The 22514-nt window shown below is 34.2% G+C and overlaps 1 protein-coding gene across 2 annotated transcripts; it reads left to right on the top strand.

Moving 5' to 3' along the window:
• Positions 1-614: 614 nt before the first annotated feature.
• On the top strand, positions 615-12869 carry LOC149789996 (uncharacterized). 2 transcript variants are annotated; one of them, XM_089973390.1, is made up of 11 exons: positions 615-743; positions 2471-2571; positions 3117-3248; positions 3421-3573; positions 5597-5896; positions 6775-7098; positions 7752-7790; positions 9014-9391; positions 10151-10447; positions 11478-11588; positions 12115-12869. In XM_089973390.1, the coding sequence occupies exons 2-11, from the start codon at positions 2502-2504 to the stop codon at positions 12420-12422; spliced, it is 2112 nt and encodes a 703-aa protein (XP_089829516.1). In that variant the 5' UTR covers positions 615-743; positions 2471-2501; the 3' UTR covers positions 12423-12869. The 2 variants fall into 2 exon arrangements, with proteins under 2 accessions (XP_089829516.1, XP_089829515.1); XM_089973389.1 differs by having other exon boundaries at positions 643-755.
• The last annotated feature ends 9645 nt before the right edge of the window (positions 12870-22514 follow it).

Here is a 22514-nt window from a genome sequence, read left to right as displayed (position 1 = left end):
GTTTTGAATAACATAGATATGAGTACATGAAAATGGAAAAAGAAAGAATGACAAAAGTGATAAAATTGGTACCCCACTGTAGCGATAACATTTTCAACTCACTGATATATTTCAGTATCTCATTATAAAATATATAATTACAGTGAATATTCTGGTATTAGTGTTATTTACCTTCATATCAGTAATTACAGGAGAAGAAAATCTATTTCATAAAGGTTGTATTTGGCATACGAACAATTAGTATTACTACCTTGAGGTTAGTTGTTAGCATTTCACAATGGTTATTACTTGGATTTGCCTATCTTATACCTATTAGATTGTACTAAAATGTCTATGATGCAATTTTAAAATGAAATGACCTTACACAGTTTGGACATGAAACAAAAATGAGTCATGGACTTATTTTAACAATACTGTTCAGTGCTTGTATTGCGCTCGAGATATTAAAATGTAAAATAGCTATCAAACTACCTTCGTTTTAATTTCCTTAGATACATAAGTATGACAGTACGAACGTGGCGGAAGATATTTTATTTTTACAGCAAGCTAACAAAGGTTATCACTATCCCCAACGACAAGGTCACGTGTGTATTTCTTTGGACTAAATCTTCCGGGTTTATTTACAGGTATTACCCGTATTACAAAGTCGGTATTTTACAATTTTGTGACTCTAGACGCAACGAACACACGAATATGAATGAATAAACTTTCAGCACCATAGTACCGAACTTGGAAGACAGCAGGTAATGTTTATGGTAAGAAATATAAAAACTGTTTTTTATTATTTTAATGTCTCATATGACCCCCGTAAGAAAATCTTTCATTCCATTTCTACATATCACTAGAATCGGATTTATGCCAAACAAAATTAGTAAAATGTGGAAAAATGTTGATCATATGGCTCTCTAGCACATTTTCGTGGGGAAATAGTATCGCAAGGGTTTGAACGCAGGTGATAAACTAATATCAAGCTAAAACATTAATATATGTGCATCATGTACAGCAAAATTTCATAATAATAATAAATTGCAGTATGCAGTGTAAGTCATTAAATGCAAGCTCGATATTCGTCCACCCCGAGTTACACTTGAGGGGCTAAACTCAATATTCAGTCTGGTTGTAATGATTGGCGAATTTCGCATTATTTATGTTGTGAATGAGGATCTGGTGGAATATTCATTTGTTTTCTGTAATACATGGTTTCGCTAACATATGAATAGCACAGATTTTTCATGTCAGGAGATATTTTTGCCTCAGCATCATAACTTCTGAGTGAGAGTAAAGTTGACACATGTCCTTGAACTTCGGAACGATTTGGTGCATATGACTGCACATTATGCAGCGCATTTTGTTGCAATTGTATGTGACCGAATTTGTTGAATTTTCCAGGGTTACCGTAGCACTTACCACAGTGTTCGTTCGACTGTTACCTATGCATCCATACCATGTTTTTAGAATACACTTTTCAAACTATTGAAACATTTGATCTGGCATCAACGCTGTAAAATGATATGTTAACAGTTTGGTGCATCGGAGTGGAATGTAACCATGACCAAAATACGTTCATGGCTTTCATGGATTCGTGTTTGAGCAGGATTTGATATCCATGAATCTAGGTTTGTTCATATCACCATGGCATATTTCCCTTCTATATCCTCTCTTATCAAGCTGCCGTTTGAACTCACCAAGACTGATTAACTCTCTCTCTCTCTCTCTCTCTCTCTCTCTCTGATCTTAAAAATTGATTTCAATATCAGAGAAAACTTTAGGGAAAGAAGGTTATTGAGATATTGCAGGGTGTGAATCTGCGTACCTTTTTCAAGTTACTTCAAGGTCTCACCTTTAATGTTTATGCAGGAGTTCAATACGTTCCTTACCTACCTGTAGTATAATTATAGTATGCCCTTCTTCAAAGAATTAATGAAGATTAAATGTGTGTAATCGGGGAGCTAAATCCCGGAAGTGGAAACACACAGAATGTACTCATAAAGTTTTCCTGAGGCAAATATTATTTCTTCTTATGGATTCGCTTTTAAATATATTATTATATGGTTATGAAGATTGAATCTCTATAGCTCTTAACATTTTTGCAGCACGCAAAGTTAGCAATTTTCAGTCAAAACTCTTAGTATTATCTCTGACTCAAGCTTCAAGATTTCAGTCTGAATGGTGCTAGTGGATTCAAAGAATTACTTACACACATATTTGCATACGCTGATACTTATGAAATGACAGTATATAATTACCTGTTTACTTCGTCAAAGACAAGTGAATATCGTAAAAACCAAATTGAGAGTAAGTAGTTCATCTTAACTCCGTCATTGATAGAACCGGTATTATGAAGTACCTTATAAGAGAATTGTTGGAAGTAGTTATACATATATTTGCAATGTAACTTCATATTTATGTTTTAGTATCGTTGTTGTCAGATATCAGAGATAGAAATTTAAGACTTTCGTACTATTTTCAGCTCAACGTCCACAAAGCTCGTTGTAAAAAAAATGGGATGTTGTGCCATGTGTCCTGAACGACAACCTGACAAATACGCTGTTTCTTATGCGGGGAACGAAGGTAAATAATATTGAGAAAACACGTTTTGCACCATAACTCGTTTCTGTTGTCGAAAGCTTACATATATAGGTGATCAAATATTTTGTTTAAATATTTAAATATTGCAATTGTCAGCACATAAATGAAAACATCGTAATTGTTAACGAAATATGTATGCTTATTTAAAAGCAAAACCATTATTTAATTCATGTACATTTGCTAGCGTTAAATGCAGCCTATAGGCTCAATGCACTCAGAATGTAATATTGCTTAAATGTAGATCATCAGGGAAATACCCTTGATATGTTCGTAGAAAATAAAGAATATGTCTATATCTATCCGTGTTTCTGTGCATGTCTTCGTCCATCAGACTATTTGCTTAACAGAAAATGAAAAGGTGTCTTTCCTGATTTCGACGAGAACTGTGTTGATACTTTGAGGTGATGAGCTGTGTTAATTCTTTAAAATTAATATGAACGATTTGCTTATCATAGCACCAACTGAAGTGTTCTAAGAATGATATTTTCTGTTTCTTTGTTTTGATGAAAAGGGCTCTTTTTTTCCAGACTACATAACTGAATCAAACGATGTACATCTTTATGCAATAAGTAACTCCGGACTTAGTGATGACGCAAATGAAATAGCTGTGATTACTCTGAAACACGTGAAAAGAAGAACCGACAGCGGTTTATACAATGGTACGTACGAAAATTATTATGTACAGACTTACTGCAGAAGACGTAATCCGATCCAGCGATCATTATTTGAAGCTAGTGTGCATTGCAGTGGAAACATATGTTCTCCTATGATCATTAAGCACCGCATAGATACAAACCTTTCCATTCAACTATAATCGTTCTTTATTTCCAGAATGTATACTTAGATCAAATACTATACAACTAAATGAAGGAAACTCCGGAGATGTAGCCAGCATAAATGAAATCGAAACGGTTGACCTCATTAAAAGAACTGACACCAACAAACGTTGCAGAAGAACTGACACCGAAAGCGGTTACAGAAGTGGTAGGCATGAACATTTATCCAACAACTTCATCGAAAAAAATAACATATGATCTACTGAAAATGAAATTAGTATGCATTGCGTTGGGAAAAATATATCTTTCTTTGAACATTGACTCCCCCATGAAAAGGAATTCATTTTTACAATTAGCATGAGCTTCCTCTTATTTTTATCTTATTACTGATAACTTAACTTCTATATGTATATTTCATTGTTCAATATTATAACGAATCTTCTAAATCAACCTATTTTAGATAAATAGATACATTGATGCATTCTTATTTGTCCGGGAATATTTCGTACACAATAATCTATAGTTTTTGCATAAATCCCTGTCAGTTTGTACCAACTGCCGATTTCAGTAACGAAAATATTTGATATATAAAAAATAAAGAGAACTTATTGCATTTATTGATTTCTGATTTCTAATTTGACTCTAACCAGGGTGGACCTAACACTGTCATTGTCTCTTTGTTTCATGCTTAACGGAGTTTCCATACTAACACGCATATTGCATACCCTATGGGCGAGACAATTTTCCTCTGATAACTGAGTGACGTAGTTCTTCCTATTCGGTAATTACTGCATAATTCTGAAATTACTATATGATGGATAATTGATAGTTATTTCCCTTTGAAAACATTTACATATAAGTTAGACTGCTTGTTAAATAAACGTGAAAGGCAAATGTATAGTTGTCATTATTTTCCTTTGCTTGCTTTGACATTTTAAATGTCGGATCATTCGACCTAGTCTTTGTCTTCTAAATACATTTAAGACTTTAATGATATTTTTTCTGAGTTTCTTAACTCTCAGTTGCCGAACCACATAGAAAATAACCCTGACAGTTACGATGGGGGAGTAGTGGATCTATCTCCCACTCACCCCCACATCGTTACTGTGAGAATCGGCGTTTAACATTGTAGGACTATGAGTCGACTTGATATAATGTTAGTCTTTGAAACCCCCATCCTTCCATTCCCATGTATATATATATGTGTGTGTGTGTGTGTGTGTGTGTGTGTGTGTGTGTGTGTGTGTCTAAATTCATTTGGGACGAGCCGCAACGAAAGTGCTGTGACTCCAATGTTCTTCTTAGCAGAGTTCGAGTTACCCAGCTTTTTCTGTCCAATCTAGTCAAGGAAATAATTATTTATTTTCAAAACATTGCAAAGATTTGTTATTTGATTTTGTCAAGTTAATTTATAAATTTTTTAAAGTAAAATAAAAACCAACCGTTTATGTTTAGTTTTAAAGGCGTGCATAGTTTATGCCTTCATTTCAATGTTTTTATTAGTTTCTGTGCACGTGACTATTTATTGAAGTTGATGTTTGAAAGTAGTTCTCCTTACAGCTTATACAGAAATAAACACAACTGTGTATGATCACATGGCTATGGTCTCACCAATAGAAATCTACCATTCATTTATCAACTGATGCAACTGTAATGATGTGAAGTTGCGCATCCGAGATTTCACTTTAAATGAAATTCTCGTTAACTGGATATGACCGGCGAGCTGAGTCTTTTTCATTGAAAACCTCCGTTTGGTATGCGACGGCGTTAGGGCTCCCTGGTCATAATCAGGTTTGAAGTTGTAAATCAATGGAATAACTGCCTAGGTTCTCTGCATTTTGTATCTCATTAACGTTTTTCGTTTTTTAAATCAGTTGGTGGGGGTACAAACAAACGAAGATGTATATTCAGACTATAAGCACAAATAAAATGAATATACCAATGCCTTTACATTGAAGCGATGATTTGACACGAATTTCAAATAACAAAGGTAATATGATTTTAACAACCGATAGAGTATCCAGTGAGCACGAAGTTAAAGAACATCAAACACTAAACTTTGATAAACGTTTCCAGATATCTGATAATCTTTATTGATATTTGACAAACTATATAAAAACTATAGCAAAACATTCCCTCAAACAAATAATTATATATAAGAAATATGCATATTCAATTTTTGTCAATGATATAATCGTATTTGCTTCCTTTGCTCACTGCTTATAAAACAGGTTACTTAGATCGCCTCTCACCAGAACATGAAAAGATGATACAAAGAAATTACCGATTTCTGCTGGAGAATCTAATGGCGAAATGTGTAACTCCTTTACTTGTGCAAGAAAGAATTTTGTCTCCGGATGATGAATTAGAAATTCGAAAAGGGTTGACCGAAAGAGCCAGTGCAGAAGTATTGCTCCAGAAGCTCGTCCATTCCAAGCCTGAGGGTTTTGACACCTTTCTCGAGGCTCTTCGTGCAACCAAACAAGAATTTATTGTTTTTGCATTGGAAATGGGTGTGAAGCCACAAGAAAGTAAGTGGAACGGAAATTATTCAAATTTTGAATATGCATTAAGCCACTAATTGATATATGTAAATGAGCTTCTCGAAACTCCCTATTTTTACCCAAGCAAAGAAGCAACAATAAAACATGAATTGATAGTTATTACGATGGACAACTATTCTATTCGACTATATATATATATATATATATATATATATATATATATATATATATATATATATATATATATATATATATATATATATATATATATTCCAACTACGGTTCTTTCATTTTATTGTGGCAGCAAACGTTTTGAATTAATACAAACCAATATTTATTAAAACGTATGTTTTAAACGCCATACTTATACTTCGTTTTGATTGTGTTGTCTTAAACCGGGCCTCAATCTTAGATTAACTTAATACCAAGAAGAATAGTGTGTGAACCTTCATTTCTGAGAATTGAATATTGGTCTCAAATTCATCGCTTGAAGTAAAAAAATTGTGTCGATCGTCATGGCCATAAAAATATACATAAATGGTCTAAATGGTTTTGTGGAAAGTGGAAAATGACTAATGACACATTTCTAAATATTCCTTTGTTTAAATATGCCAAAGATTAATCATATCGTTACAGATAGTTATCTTATACTAGAAATGAAACTTTTGCATGTACTTAATGTCTGCCAGTATAAAAGCAATTAAAATAAAACTGAAGTAACGGCTAATTCATAACATTTTAAGCATTTAAACAATAACTTTGCATAATTTTTGAAACCTTGGTAGTATCTTATTCCTCACATGAAGAGGTACCATAACGTGGATTTAGACATATGATTAATATTCATTTATAGCATGATGTAAAACTTGTTTGAATAAGACCAACAAATTCTTCTGATATTTCAGAACTTCCTGAAGATTGGACTATCGAAGATAAAGCAAGCATTGAACGAATGATAAAGCGGGAGGAATCGTACATCTTGGATCAACTTCACCCAGACAAAATCCTAGGATTTTTTGTGGAAAAAGAAATATTTAGTATAGAGAGCATTGCAGACCTGACATTCAAGTCCAGACAAAAGAAAGCTAAGCTCGTGCTAGATAGAATCTTGCAAAACTTGCCTTATGCTTTTAACCTCTTGCTGTACGCCTTGAAGCAAACAGGGTCAGATCAATTGGCCAGTTGCCTAAGTGACCTGGTTTCAAGAAAAAGAGACGTTTCTATGCTCGGTAGTATTTAAACTTCAATGAAAAATATTGACGGAGATTTTTTAAATAAGATAAAAGGGAACTTGTAAACATTCGACCTTGGAAATTGGGCACACTAAAAAATATCCTAATGTCTTAGCTTTTGGTTTGGCTTTGGTTATGACCCGTATATTTATTGACAAAAATACATGTAATTGAATTGGGTTACGATCTTATGCGTTTTTTGCAGACCTAAAGTATTATTAAATAGAAATGACTCTCGCTATAAAAACATATATTAATTAAATGTTTAATGTTTTCCTTATTTAGTGTCGCTTGCAATGGTGTATTATAGAGTTAACATTATTCGGACTACTTTTATGAAAATTAAAATGATCCAGTTTCATCGAAAACCTAGCTAAAATTAAGTTAAAGGTATGTAGATTTGGGAGTATGTCAGATGATTCGAATTGATTCGATGTATTTTAAAGTCAAGTATCATACGCATAGTTTCCGGAAATGTTGTGTGTATCATAGTTTTCATATTGATTTCCTTAAAACTGTACTCTGTAACTGTGAAAGAGAGAGAGAGAGAGTGTGTGTGTGTGTGAGTGTGTTTATGTATGTGTATGTGTGTCGTTTAAAAGAGTGTTAAATGCATTATGGATGTCATATTTTAAACATTTTTTTTTCAGATGGGAATTCAAACTCGAAACACAAAGGATGTCTCGGATGTAATTATTTTTATTTTATGTACCACACGATATTCTACGTACATATATCTTTCCTACATTTTCATCTCAGAAGCATATCTTAAATGTCAGTTTGATAGTATGTTTTGGTTCTTCTAACTGCGCCGACCAACAAACTAAGTATGACTTAAATTTGTTAGGTACTTAAATTTGTCCGAAAGCGTGTTCGTAATTTGATGCGCCAATTTGGGGTTCTAGTGCAAGTTTTCCAGAGTTTACTCCACAAAACTTAGGACAAAATTCTTTTCTTCATTAAACAGTCGTTTTTCCTGTAAAAGATAAAATAAGAATGAATCCAATGTTTAGTTGTAAATTCTTTACCAACAAGCTGGTGATTAGTTAATGCAATATGACTAATTTTTTACTTGAATATCGTTCCTTTATTTAAAACGCTTGTGAATTTATGTTGCTCGATAAATAAAAATTAAATTCAAAACACTGTTGTCACTGTCTGGCTGCTGGTCAACAAGTATGTATCATATGTATTCTACAAGATAATGTATGTCATACTTAGGTTCTTGAGAAGGTCTTTATCAACTTTTCAGTCAGAATATATGAAGTTTATGAATTTTCCAACTTATCTGAATTCGCAAAAAACTATATTATATTAACACCATACATATAAAGAAACATTTATTTTATGTCAGATACCCCATATATTATAGAAATTTTGTATTATTGACGATCGAATTTTAGTGGTACGCACTAGGAGCTAAAGTAATTAGTAATAGACCATATTTTAAAATTTTAGTACCTTTACCAATAAAACATTTAAATAAGTTTGTTGACAAACCTCTCGTATGTTAACACCTTTTGCAATCTACACAAAGATTCCTGAAATGTCCGCAAAAAAAGAAAAACAAAAGACTTTTTATAGTTTTACCTCGTTCATTTGTCTTTTCTGTTGAATCTTTCCAAATCGATCATAAAAATAAAATCCAACAAATATTTAACTATAAAACCAAATATGTTCCACCTACAAACTGGTTGATGTTATTAGAGAGGGAAATAAGCAAACAGCAATTAGTTATCAGTCAATGAGAATCATTTGAGATATATTACATGCATCAATACTTTTACATGGTCTGTAGTTAGTATGTAAAATAATTATGTATTCTAGACCAGAGCAAGCGTTTTAGGGTTACTTTCTCCCTTACTAACATATTTGAAATACATGAAACTCGACATTGTACATATTGTTCCAGGTGAATCAAACGTAAAGATCCAGATAAAGGCAACACTCTGTAGTGGAGAAGACATGCAACCTCTCACTGAGGCAGAGAATCATCTTGTTAAGCGAATAAATACAGAAGAATGGGAAAATGTGCGAAAAACCTTTTTCAAGGAGACGGAATCAGTGTTGAAGGAAGCAACATTTGGCAGTTTAATTATTCATATTACCCCTTGCTCAAAGAGAGCATATGACAAACTTTTGAAGTTTTGTCAAAACGGCAGTTTTGAAAAACTGCTGAAAAATCTTCTGAGCGACGAAAAGGCAAAGCAGCTTCTTCCCCAAGGACCTTTTACCGTCAAAATAGAGTTACTTGCAATCGGTGTTGTAGAAGAAGTTGAAAGAAGTGAAGGTAATATTGACTGTTTAGTAATGATCAGACTGGAATGAGATCAAATATACTAAGTGATAATGTAGATTATATGGTGACAATACCTTACATCTTCAAAAAAAAAAGTTAAAAAATGTCAAATAACTGTCGCAAAAATACGTTCTTGTAATGAATTTTTATATATGTATATATTTTTGGTGGCAGTATTTGCAAAAAATTTGACTAATTTCAACTTTTAAATAAAGTTCGAGTCGACATAAATTGGTTGTACGTTCCAGTAATAGACTATATTAAGTTTTGCTTCTTTGGCATGATATTGCTACTCACTGATCATTCTACAGAGATTAACTGACAACGAAACACCATGCTGTTTTATAAATGGACACATATAAACTAGTAGGACTGCCAATATTCCCCAAACGATAATGCTTATGTGCTGAAGCTTTCATCCCCAATAGTTTGTTCTTCACAAACAGACGAAAGTACGTTTGTTATGTTTTTATTCTCAGCAAACTTTGTGTTATCGGCTACATTTCTGGAACGAACGGTGAATACATATATTGATGCACACTATTGTTTTAGATGTTTCCAATATATTTTGTTTTGTTATCGGGAGAGGTGCCTACAATCCATATCTCTTAGAAAGGTGCCTATAATCCATATCTCTGCAAACATAATAATATCCATTATTATCGAAAACTGTTCAAATATAATCCGATAATATTGAAATATAACCCATTCACACTCTAATGTACTCTTGTTCTTAATTTACCTTTACAGTTGCTAAGTTCCGTGACAGGATTATTGAGGAATTTGACACAGTCGTGGATGAAATAAATCCAATGGATTTTAAGAAGGTTTTTGTAGATCGTCAACTTTTGTCTGAAGATTACTTCCACCAGCTTGGCCGATCGCTTGTTCAAAGTAGATCAGCAAGTGCAACAGACTTTGTTGAAAACGTTTTGGAGCTTGGAGAAGAACCAATATTAGCTTTTATGGAAACGATTGAAAAGAACGGTCCAGAATATTTGCTAGGTGTATTGAAGAAAGATTCAACGAAGGTTGCTGATGCCCATGGTAAGTACTGTTATTTTGAATTGTTTTAGGATTTGAAGCATTTTACTAAATATTAAATCTTAATGTTATAACACCATCTTCGGCTTATATTTATTTATTTATTAATTTATTTTTTATTTTGCGATTTGATACTAAAGATGAAGAGTTTAGATATACAACACTGTTTTTCAAAGTTTAAATTGTTGGGGTATTTTTGCCACCGCTTGTATTATTTTTTTCAGCTTGTGATCACTATCTTTATAAACTATTTCTTCTATTTTTCTGTTTCTCTGCTGTAATCACTTGCTAAAAGTTAGATCTTATAGACTCATTACGGATAACTAGAATTTATTAATTTTAGAGCAAAGGACAAATAACATTGGAGTCGATACAATAAAATACTAGAAACAGCGACGTATTGAATTCAAGGTAACTGGAATTGATGACATGGTAATTGAGGTCGTTCAAAGAAAAATACATAGTTTCTAATAGGTAAATCGAACTTGGCTATGACAAAATATAGTCAAAATTAAAAAGGGATATGAAAAATTGTTTGTAATACATAACGAGCAAAAAGTACGAGCAGATCTAAATTAATAATATATAGTTTAGAAAAGCTAACATAGGACTAAAACAATTTACCATCACTCGGTTCCTCCAGACATCGCAGCTTGATTTTAATAGTTATAAAGCAAAGCTTACTAAATACTTTAGAAAGTGATCCCACTTCCCGAAATACGATCAAATGTATATAAAATAACATATATGACAAAATGGGTCAAATTCTATAAGGGCAAGTCAATTCATGTTATATTCATAATGTACGCCTTCCACATATGATATCATATTGCAAACGCATTTGCATTGCCATCGATATGGATAAAATGTAGTTAGAAAATCTCGAAATATAAAAATTACGAGAGTCAGACTTGTTCTCAGAACATTTGGAGAGTGTTGTTCCTTATATTCCAAAATATATCAGAGAGAACACTATAGTGTTTATCGTTCCCTATATACCCGGTATCATTGGACATTGTTCTTTTTATTTCAGATAATGATCAGTTAATTGCTACGTTGCAGGTAAAAGATCTCAAACCCACTAATTTGGATGCAATTATTTTCCCCGACTCGCGTTTCCATATTACCATACAGGATTCCATCGGTAATACTTTATTTTTCTGTGTCAGTTTATCTTAGTATTTTCAGCCGATTCTAAAGATCCATATATCTATATTTATATATATATATATATATATATATATATATATATATATATATATATATATATATATATATATATATATATATATGTGTGTGTGTGTGTGTGTGTGTGTGTGTGTGTGTGTGTGTGTGTGTGTGTGTGTACGTGTGTGTGTGTGTATCATTTATAATTATTTCAAGTAAATGTATCTTGCATTTGTAACTGGCCATCAAGTGCATTTAGATGTTTGAATTCCGTTGTCTGGCGAGTGAATTCTTGTGTAACATTGCAACATTACGTTCAAGCTTGTCCCATTCTTTGCTGGGAATGAGCGCATTGCTGTTTTGCTTTAACTATACGACAGATCCCATTACCAAGATATCTATTCAGAGCCTGCTTAGAACAAATTATAATTCTATAACATATTAATCATACAATTTTCCTTCCATATTTTATAATTCTAATGAAATGCTTTCAAATTATTCAGATTTGCATACAACACCTCAAACCAATTCGGCTAAAAGTCTGAACACGCCAGGAGCAAAGATGTTTACAGTAACGGAAGTTGGCCATCCAAGGAATAGAACTTCTGACACATATGGAACGGAAGAAATAATTATCTCTAAGTTTATTGGGCGAGAAAACGACATCGCAAGAAAGACTGTGGGTTTTCGAGGTTCCATTATTTCACATTATACTAGTAGATTTAGTTCGGGCTTTTCAGAAGATGCCCAGTTTTCACAGTGGTCAGAAGCTGATCCAGCTGTGGATTTAAAGAGCGATCGGACAAGTTAAGGAACCAGTTTACATGACTGCGCTATGTCTAGACTTTCTTTTCTTTTCCCATTAAAAGGCCAACAAAACGTTGTTCATTAGACACATCCAAAGCAACATGACATTCTCATTATTGGTTCTTGCACTGCTGATTAAAGTTTGAAACCTGCAAACAACTCACGAATTTCATGGTTTCTCAAATGTTAATGACCGACCCAAAAACAAGTTATACACCTTGATAGTATTTTTGGCACCTCTGTACGTACTGTGTACACTAAAGACGTTTCTCAGCACGTTTTTGATGAAAATTGTAAATCTAATCAAGTACTACATTTCTGCGAAATTATTTGAAAGTTCACATATATGTGTTTTTGACGATTGTGTTCTCATTCGGAGAAGTAATGAAGAAGCTAATCCCACCGTCTCTGTATCTCAGACAAATTAGCAAACACACACACACACACACATACACAGATATATATATATATATATATATATATATATATATATATATATATATATATATATATATATATATATATATATATATATATATATATATATATATATTCTCTTCGATGATTCAGTCAGTTAGTTTTTATTGGTAGGTTATGATGGGAGGTATTGTGAAATAGAGCGGTGTGAATGTATATAATGTGAAGAAAAAACAATTTATTCAGAATTCCTTTTTCATATCTGTTTTTTTTTTTGTATTTTCAGTCTGCATATGTATTTAATGTTATGTTTAGATTAATTTGAGAATTAGTAGTTTTGGACTTAAAAATATTATTTAGGATAATGTTTGATTTAGTTCACACCACTGTAAATTCCTCTTAACGTTTTGTTTTAATAACTTCGAAAATTAAATTATTTGTTCAATTGTACAGAACTTGCTGGCATTGCTTTTCTATATTACTTCGTTTATGGCCATTTATTAGTGCAAATGGATATTCAAATAAATTCATGTGGACACTGGTGCATTTAACAAGAGAAACTTTAAATGTGAAATTTTATGAAGATTATTTTTTGAAAGCAGCAAAATGACAGAATGTTTAAAACAAGGAATGTTCTCGCTGGTTCATAGGAAGCCGAATGTAGAAATATTCTCCACCATAAATCATGAATGCCGAAAGGTTTTAGTGGACCAACATGCATCCAACAACAGGTCAACGAAATAGTGAATCGGTTGGAAACAGCGCGTTCAATTTGCGCGAGCAAGAACTCGTCAGAAGTCATTAATGAATTTGCATCGATTTTTCTGCAGTTGCTCCCCAACGACATCATGAACTCGGAAAACTATCAATCATTGATTCCTTAACTTGGTGAAGACGTTAATGATGCATACAACACCGATTACGTATTCTGAGGCAAATGAAACCCTTAATGCTTTTAACATAAAATTATGCGTTCCTAACACAACCGCGAGAGTTACCCCAATTATTACGATCTCGTCAACGAAACCAGAATTCTACGACAGTCATCGCCTAGAAAGACCACCCACTCGAGAGCAAGTTAACATCGCTGTATGGGTATTACACTTTATCGATATTCGATAGCGGCAGTTAAAATGTCTACCCGCTAATTACTGTTTTATTCTTAGTTAGACGTTGGTACAACTTGGCATATTGCTAAGGCTCCCACTGCCGAATAACATCTGCTAGATCAAAGAAAGAAATCCGGCGGAGAATTTCATTGTCGGCTGGCGAAGACTCTACAATTCATATCAACGAAGACGAACTCATTCTCAGCTCTTCCTTATTCATTGAATCATCATTGAATAGCATGGTACTCGCTGAGAACGGTTCTTGCTTGGCCTGAATATATTATTGAATGGTATGCGTAAAACTCAAAACATCCGGATACGATATCTCATTAGACATTGTTAGGAAAGAATTGCATGAGCGATTCGGGTTATTCCGACCTGTGACGTTATCTGTGGTAGATACGAAAGCGTAGTATTCATAAGAATAGCCTCCCATGGTCATATATTGCTTAGTTTTCCCCCCAAATTTTGCCCCGGTTACTTAGATCTCTATTTGTTTCGCAACTGCCTTATCTTATATACCAAAATCTTTATTTAGTACATATTCATTGTACGCTTTTGGATCAGGTCGAGAATATCGTGGACCTCTTGACAATACAATGCATTAAAGATCAACGTTATATTTAAATATAATTACATATTATATTATATATAATTACATGTTATATTCGTACATGAACGTTTGATATACGTGCGTATTGTTAAGTCGAGATAACCCGTTTAAATGACATATTACGGAAATGGTCATGGTCATGATGTCCGTTTTTTTTTTTTACAGTTGCGACAAGGGTCGTCAAAGCTTTGTCTTTGCGTACTGTACAGATCGCGAAATAAAGTTGCAGTTCGAGTCATTGATAGTATCAAAAATGTTGTTGCGGATCATTGGTTGAAACATCAGCTGCTGGAGGCGGTCCAGTCGAGTGGATTTCGACTACGACGATTAGGGACTCGATTGACAAAAGCGATTGCACGTACATAGACAGAGACAATACCAGCCCCAGTAATTAAAATCATCAAATAAGCTGCTAATTCAGTGATCGAAGGGGTATGGGGTGTGGGGTACAGTGTAGATTTGACTATGTTAAGTGGAGTGTTTTCCACTTTGTTTTATATCTAAGTAATACCTGTATAAACTGTATGCAATGTATCATTTATAGAGTACTTATAGTAAGCAATATATTTTCTAGTTGTGTTTTGAAACATAATGCTTCAGATATGATCACATAGGTCTTTTCCACCATGCTTAATGGGGATGACCTCTCATGACTTTGCATCCCACTAATTTCTTTCAGTGAATGTTTTGAAAGTTCATATTTTGCATTTTAATGGACTAATGTGTACCTTACTTTAGTCTTAAATTATATGTCTTCTGGGAGGAATTTTAGGTAATTTTTGTCATTTAAATATCTTTTTCTGTAATAATACATGTTCATATAGATGGTCACCTTGACTTTTTACTCATTCATTACATAATGTGACAAGGCTGGTAGTATATTTCAGCATTAAATTAAAATGCGCTAAATGGTAATATTAAAAATATAATTCTTATTTGACATCTTTATTTTAATATTGTTTTTGGATTTTCTTAAATAAAGCTCAGATATTTAAATGTCGCCTGAAATACACCATTACTCTCTAGGTGAACCTGAACTTGTCATTTAATTTAATATTAACTAATGTAATCTTTGACAAGCGGAACTATGTACATTGCTTACTTATGTATCCAACTATTATTCCTAGGACTGTCAAGAAAATCAAGAGTGGATGTAAGACACACGGTACCAATGATATGGAAAAATGGGAACCATCCTGGAAATGGGAGAACATTAAATATAGTTTATATGCGTTTGGCTGACCAGGATTGGTTAATAGTAAGTTATATTTTAGGAAAAAGAATCTTTTGAGAGCTTATCCTAGTTGTAAGTGAAACAATAGAGACTTTGTTTTATTGATGGAATTTCAGTCCTTTAACAGTCTTGAGTTTGGAACACTCATTACCAAAACTAGCACCTGACTCTTTTGAAAGCACGTGTTTCAAACACATACTGGTCCAGAAAATTCCGCGGCTCATATCTTACCTCTACACAGAAGCTGACATCCAGGTTTCATATATACTGATAAATATAGATTTGATCATGATCACTCAGAAATTGTAAGTTACTGAATTTTTAATATCATGGTGTTTGCATAGGTTTACTATTGGAACTGAATTAGTACCGTAAGTCCTAAAACATGACGTCCTTTCTTTGATATAAAGGTACACAGTACATTGTGCCAAACTTGTTTTGGTTTTGATATTTAGTATCTGTTCTGCTTTTTAAAAGAATCATACCTATTTTGTCATGACTACTGTGATCATCAGTTGCCTGCAATTAAAAAGAATATGAATCATATTCCTCTCTGTATTTAGTATGTTTTAAACCACTTTAACATTGCTACCTTATTGAAACGTCTAGTCTGAATAATGCCCAATTTACATTCTATGTGGCTGCTGTGTATAACATTTGCATAATTACTGTGGTTCTAACAAATTGAACGCATTATCTGAAACACTTTTTAAAAAATTGCCAGTAAGGTATTGAAATTCAAAACCGACAAATTATCGCAAGCACTTAAACAGGTGAGCTTTGAATTCACATGCTTGGAAAGTATGATACATGCATTCTTAAGAACACGGGAATATACAATTGCCGTCTTAATGGCGTCATACTAGATTTATTTGAATGACCCGTACCTGTTGCAATAGCTGCCACAATCTTAAGTAAGTACGATCTGTAGCTATTGAATTCATTGTTCAAGATACGCTAGAGTTCATGACATTATTGCAAAGAGCCTATGGATCACCATGATAATTATCAAGGTAGTCCTGAAAAGCGACCTCTCACTGTTAGATAATGTTTAAAAATTATGCAACTTCCTGTTAAGATTCTCCAATCTAACCGATGTTTTTTGTATTCTTAAGCCCGTTTGGTACATTTCGAGCGCATAAACATCACTGCTATATTACTCTCTATGTCCATCTACGTTTACATTCCTTTGACAATGACATAAGTACTTTTCTTTAGCATGGTGAATTGTTCAAATCTAACACACCTAGAAAGGCCTATATACATTCTCATGCAAAACGATTCCCTTCATGTTTAGTACAAAAGGCTGTTACCAACTCACTAACAAAGTGTGATAGCCATATTAGTATCAGTCTTATATGCTTTAGTTTCACTTGCCTTTCAACAATTTCGTAAAAGGAAATATTTCAGTTACATTTTAATAGACCTTTAGTTTCCATCTAAAGTTTATGGCAGAATAATATGCTCCATTATATTGACGATAACTAGAGAATACAATCTAATAATTTACAATTTTGTACACTTGAAAATATTCAGTAACATTGCATTGTAATTGACTGTGCTTGCAGCGGCATGATGTACTAAATTGTTAAAATGGTGTCTAACGGTGCATGATAAATGATATGTTCAATGTTTTTGACTCACATACGTAGAGTGCACACAATTTGTTTTTAAATAATTTAAGGATATTATAGTTATCTCTACGTTACACAATTGGTTTGATTTTCAAGGTTTCAGACGTTGTACTTTTTCCCGACTTTGCTGTTTCGCGGGTCTCTACATATCCATGTACCGAAGGCATATCTTCTTATAGGTTCTTATGTTTTCTTGAATGTTGTATGGCTGGTCAAGGATGTGGCATGTATCCAATTTGAAGGTTACGTTTACTTATGCTACAAACACCAATCAAAATGTCTAACATTACTTTTATGAGCATGTTTAATAGATATCTTTATTGGTCAGAATTTGAACATATATATATATATATATATATATATATATATATATATATATATATATATATATATATATATATATATATATATATATATATATATATATATATATATATATATATATATATATATTGACTTGGAATTTCTATTGTCCCCCAAGTGTTACATTTTCAAAATGTTGAAAGTGGTGTTAATTCATATTGTCACCCAAACACCACGCTATACAACTGTCTGTCCCGCATTATTTGTCCCGTTCGTTACTTTTACAATGGCCTTAATGATTTCGATGAACCTTTACACAGTTCTTTTATCTCTACTAAACAAAGGGTGTCGCCTGCCCAAAGCCACATACGGGGTTCAAAATGTCAGATCAGGGATGTTTGTAACGGGTCCAAATCCTTACAATTCAACTTTCAAGAAAGGTGTACATTCACCAGATGATGTGTTGTATACCAAATTATGGCCATGGTTCCAATCACACGGTCAAATACGATGTTGCAAAGTGAGGATTTCTATGAAACTTCGCTTAAATATGTATCTTAATTAGATCATTTGTCGTGTACCACAGTGGTCGACTGAAAGGCGTGATCAAAAAGAGATTCAAAGATGAAAGGAGGAATTTTAGTGGGAACGGAAACCACCCGAATATTAGAGCGGAGAAGACATGGAGTGCACGTAGAGATAGGCGGTTGTACAAGGAAGGAGGGCAGGAGACGGAAACGAGGGTACCGGACGTACCAACAAGGAGAGCCGGGAAAGGAATACAAGGCAGAAGTTACACATGAATAACAAAGAAAGGACACGGAAAGGAAACCCTCTCAATTTTAATTTCGCTGGATGAAATAATTGGCAATTCGGTTAGATCTTGGATTGATTGGAAGCAATTGCATTGAAAATTGTCCTCTAATTAATTTTATATTTTAACACCTAGACCATCGGCTTTGCTGATTGGGGGCTCGGAGCTATTTAACTTTTAAAGTGTCAGTCCTTCTCCGGGGTTAGCAATAATTCCGTAGGGTGCACTTGGCATACTTATATAAAAGAGTAAAAGGTATAAACCGCATTTTGAGGCTACTAATACCTGACATATTGCAAATCCCCAATGTCGCTAAAGAACCAACATGACCTAACCCATCCACTGGGAAATAACTTAATTTTTCTAAGAACTCACGTTACCGACCTCTCCACCGGAAAACAGCCCCAAACTTGTCAACATGTATATTACTAATATTATTATTAATAAATGTAAGCATCTACGTAGGTATATATTTATAATACGCAACCGTACAATCGCAATATTTTAAAATCGAACAGCTAAACAAAATTTAGTTTTAGAAAAAAACTACAATTTACAATCATGAATGAAATAATTTCAAGAATTATAGATATGCATAACTGTATGTACATACGTTTGTATGTATGTATGTATGTATGCATGTATGTATGTATGTATGTATGTATGTATGTATGTATGTATGTATGTATGTATGTATGTATGTATGTACAATAAGGACCTTACGTACAAACATGGATAAAATACATTACAGGTTAGTAAGAAGTATCCACAATGCATTTAATATCTAAGTAAGAAATATAAGGGAAATAACGGATTACAGATATAACAAATGGAATTTTTTTGTCCTGAGAGGTGCGTTATGAACATTTTACCTGCATGTACCAATGAATGCGTAAATGTACACAACATAATACAATAAAAGTGATATTTCAAAGCTTAGTAGTGCTGGCATTATTTTTGTTAATTTAGGAAATAAATTCATATCGTTTCCACATCCAATATAGATAACACCCTTCGGAGTCATTAAAGGTACTGTAAAAATCTTGAAATACGATGTCATCATTATGTTAATCATCAATGATTTGATTTGTCATCGATTTTATTTCAGAGAGTATTAATTCGGCTACACATGTGGCGTTGTTATTATCAAAAACATATTATACCAGCGTAAAATCGCTTAGTTTTGCTTATTGGATATTGGAACGTAAACATAATTGATTTACTTGTATATACTTCAATGATGTTAGTTATCCAAAGTCTAACCTAGAGTAACGTCCCATTCTCTACCTAGCCCGGAACGTATGTCAGAATAAAAACTTCATGACAAATGTTATCTTTACTCTATACTCTATGTTCAAACATCCCGTGCAATCCACCTTTCGTTAATTTTGAACGATTAAAATTAAATTCCATCGGAGAATCCGATCAACATCATTTTGAATGATATATACAATGGAATGATTTCATGACACCCTTTTAAAACCCATTTGGTCACCTACACCAGGCACTCTGGAACACCAATAAAGGCAAAATAGCATACATGATATGCCTCGAGTTATTAAGGAACCGTACCAATAAGAAGACATATACAACTGGATCAGACGAAATAAGGCAGAGATATGTTTTAACTTTATAATCCATTTTAGATGTTCTGAGAAAGAGGACTGGGCATGGGGATAGTTGGGATGTTTTGTAGAGATTTTGAATATATATCACATTGGGAAGACGCCTATTCATTTCCATATCGTGAAAAGGATGAAGTTTGCAAAGAACCTCAGAACCAAATACTTTTAATGCATTTGAGCAACGACTGCATGGTTCAGTGCCAGCCTACCTGAGTTCTGTTACCTTTTTCCCTGCTGTTTGGTCCTTCTTTATCAGTGACAACACTGTAGTTCATTAATTGAATACATTAGATATCTTAATGTATAACTTCAATCAATGTCTTTGAAACTTTGTTCTGACCCACTGATACCAGTCAAGAACAATTTTATAGGCATACTATTTCTTGATTAATATCAGAAGAGTACTTAAATGACAATCAAAAGCATAATGATCAGAGAGGAACGACCACTACTTTAATACAGTACCTTTAACCATGAACCTCCCACCCCCTATAATCAAGGATTTCAACACCATCCACATCCAATTCAAAAGCTAAATTTTCCAAATGCGATCACTGTATCAATAAAGTTGATAAAAGTGTTTGTATTTGCAAGAAAAGTGACAGACGGATATTCATATCTACGAATATAAAACCATAAAATACCAAATATAAGCATTTTTATAAAGGGTGTATTATCATCAATCATTCCATACATACATCTTTCATGAACATGCATTCCATTGTGATTTTGTTCATATTAGTCTTTTTCAGAGTGACAATTTACGGCAAAATATTCTTGAAAGCCTACGTTTCTGATAACAAACATAAACGTCATAACGGTGACAACCATCCTACGCTTCTCATACCTTTGTAACAAGGTATACGGTTTTTGACAAAAATATACATGTATCACAACTCTGGATTATTAAATTTGATGTGCGTGTGTGTGTGTGCTTTGGATTTTTAGCGTAGCTTTAACATGTTTGTTAATTGCCTTATCGCTATGATGTCTACATTGTGGCAGTTTATAGTGTCTAGGAAAGGGGCATCATGCCGCAGACATGAAGCATTGTGTCCCACCCCGTCACATTATCCTGACACCATGCCGACCAGTCCTAACACTAACCTACTAATGCTGAGCGCCTAGAGTGGCACCTGTCTGTACCATCGTATGAGTCTTTGGTATGATTCGGTTGGGGTTCGAACCCACGAAATCATGCCTCCGAGGCGGAAGCTCTAAACAATATGCCACCGTAGCGGTATTAAATTTAATATAATGAACTCAATCTTAACAGAATGTATGAGGTCTTAAGAGCCTGAAATATTGAAGAAGAACACCCCTTTTCTGCACAGGCTTGCAATGCGCATCTTCGTGTTATTAATTAGCTTTTCGTAAAGGTTACAAAGAAGAAATTAGTTAGCATCAGCCCAAATGGCTCATCCTCAGTGGAACAATCAGTTTTCATGTATTTAAGATCAATACCAATGTGGTTTATCATTATCATATGATGCATGCATGCATGAATGTATGTATGTATGTATGTATGTATGTATGTATGTATGTATGTATGTATGTGGTGTTCGGGGTGACCTGGGAGGGGTAGTACCTCTGGTGGATGGGCACTTCGTGCTCCTTCGGGAGTAGCTTGCCATCTTTGGTCCTCACCAGGCGCTCAGCCCTCACCTGAGGCTCCAAGTAGCTGTAGCATGCGCAGCGGCCACACCACGGGCAACGGCTTCGACTGGCCGGCTAAACCAGGTAGAGGGTAGCCGACGGGCCTAAAAACACCTCGGTGACTTAGGAGCTTGCCTATCCTTGCATGCAAAGCCAGTTTCGGCAAACTGGGCAGAAGAGATCAACTGAGTGATCCAACGGCCACGAAGGCGAATCTGCAAACGTTTTGTGGAGCGCACAGGGTATGACAAGGCACGGAAAACGTCATAGCCATCCAATGCAGCCGAAGTAGTCCCCAGCCGTAACGAATCTTCATACAACTGAGTTCTAACTACCAAGGACGACAGAGTGAGGCTGTCTCTGTGCAAAGGCTGTTTCACTTTGATCTCCTTCACGCACAGGTTATGTTGTGCACCTCTCATTCATCCTCATCATCACACTCATTGTTCCTTACCTGCACATACCAAAGTCCTACGGCGATGAGCGACTGGCGACGCAACAGGTGGAGATGACATCTAAGAGTTGTAGTCAGAGACCTGCACGTAGGCGGCCCTTGGACAAGTGGTCGTTTTGCTCTGCACCCAGGGCAGTAAAACAGTTCGGCAGCATCCAGGGGCGACTGAGCAGACCTTTTCAAGACGGCGCTGCTCACCCTGAATAGAGAGAGGCCTAGAAAAGGGAGCCTAGCAAA

The sequence above is a fragment of the Sinohyriopsis cumingii genome, chromosome 10 (genome assembly GCF_028554795.1).
Source record: "Sinohyriopsis cumingii isolate HCF-2022 chromosome 10, ASM2855479v2, whole genome shotgun sequence".
Lineage (NCBI taxonomy): Eukaryota > Metazoa > Mollusca > Bivalvia > Unionida > Unionidae > Sinohyriopsis > Sinohyriopsis cumingii.
This window is presented reverse-complemented; position numbering and strand designations above follow the sequence as displayed.

Bases quoted from the DNA above. Each gene is read 5' to 3' on its own strand.
- LOC149789996 (XM_089973390.1), top strand. From the start codon at position 2,502: ATGGGATGTTGTGCCATGTGTCCTGAACGACAACCTGACAAATACGCT. The intron at 3,574-5,596 runs GTAGGCATGAAC...CTTATAAAACAG, and splicing joins CGAAAGCGGTTACAGAAGTG to GTTACTTAGATCGCCTCTCA. The intron at 7,791-9,013 runs GTAATTATTTTT...ATATTGTTCCAG, and splicing joins ACACAAAGGATGTCTCGGAT to GTGAATCAAACGTAAAGATC.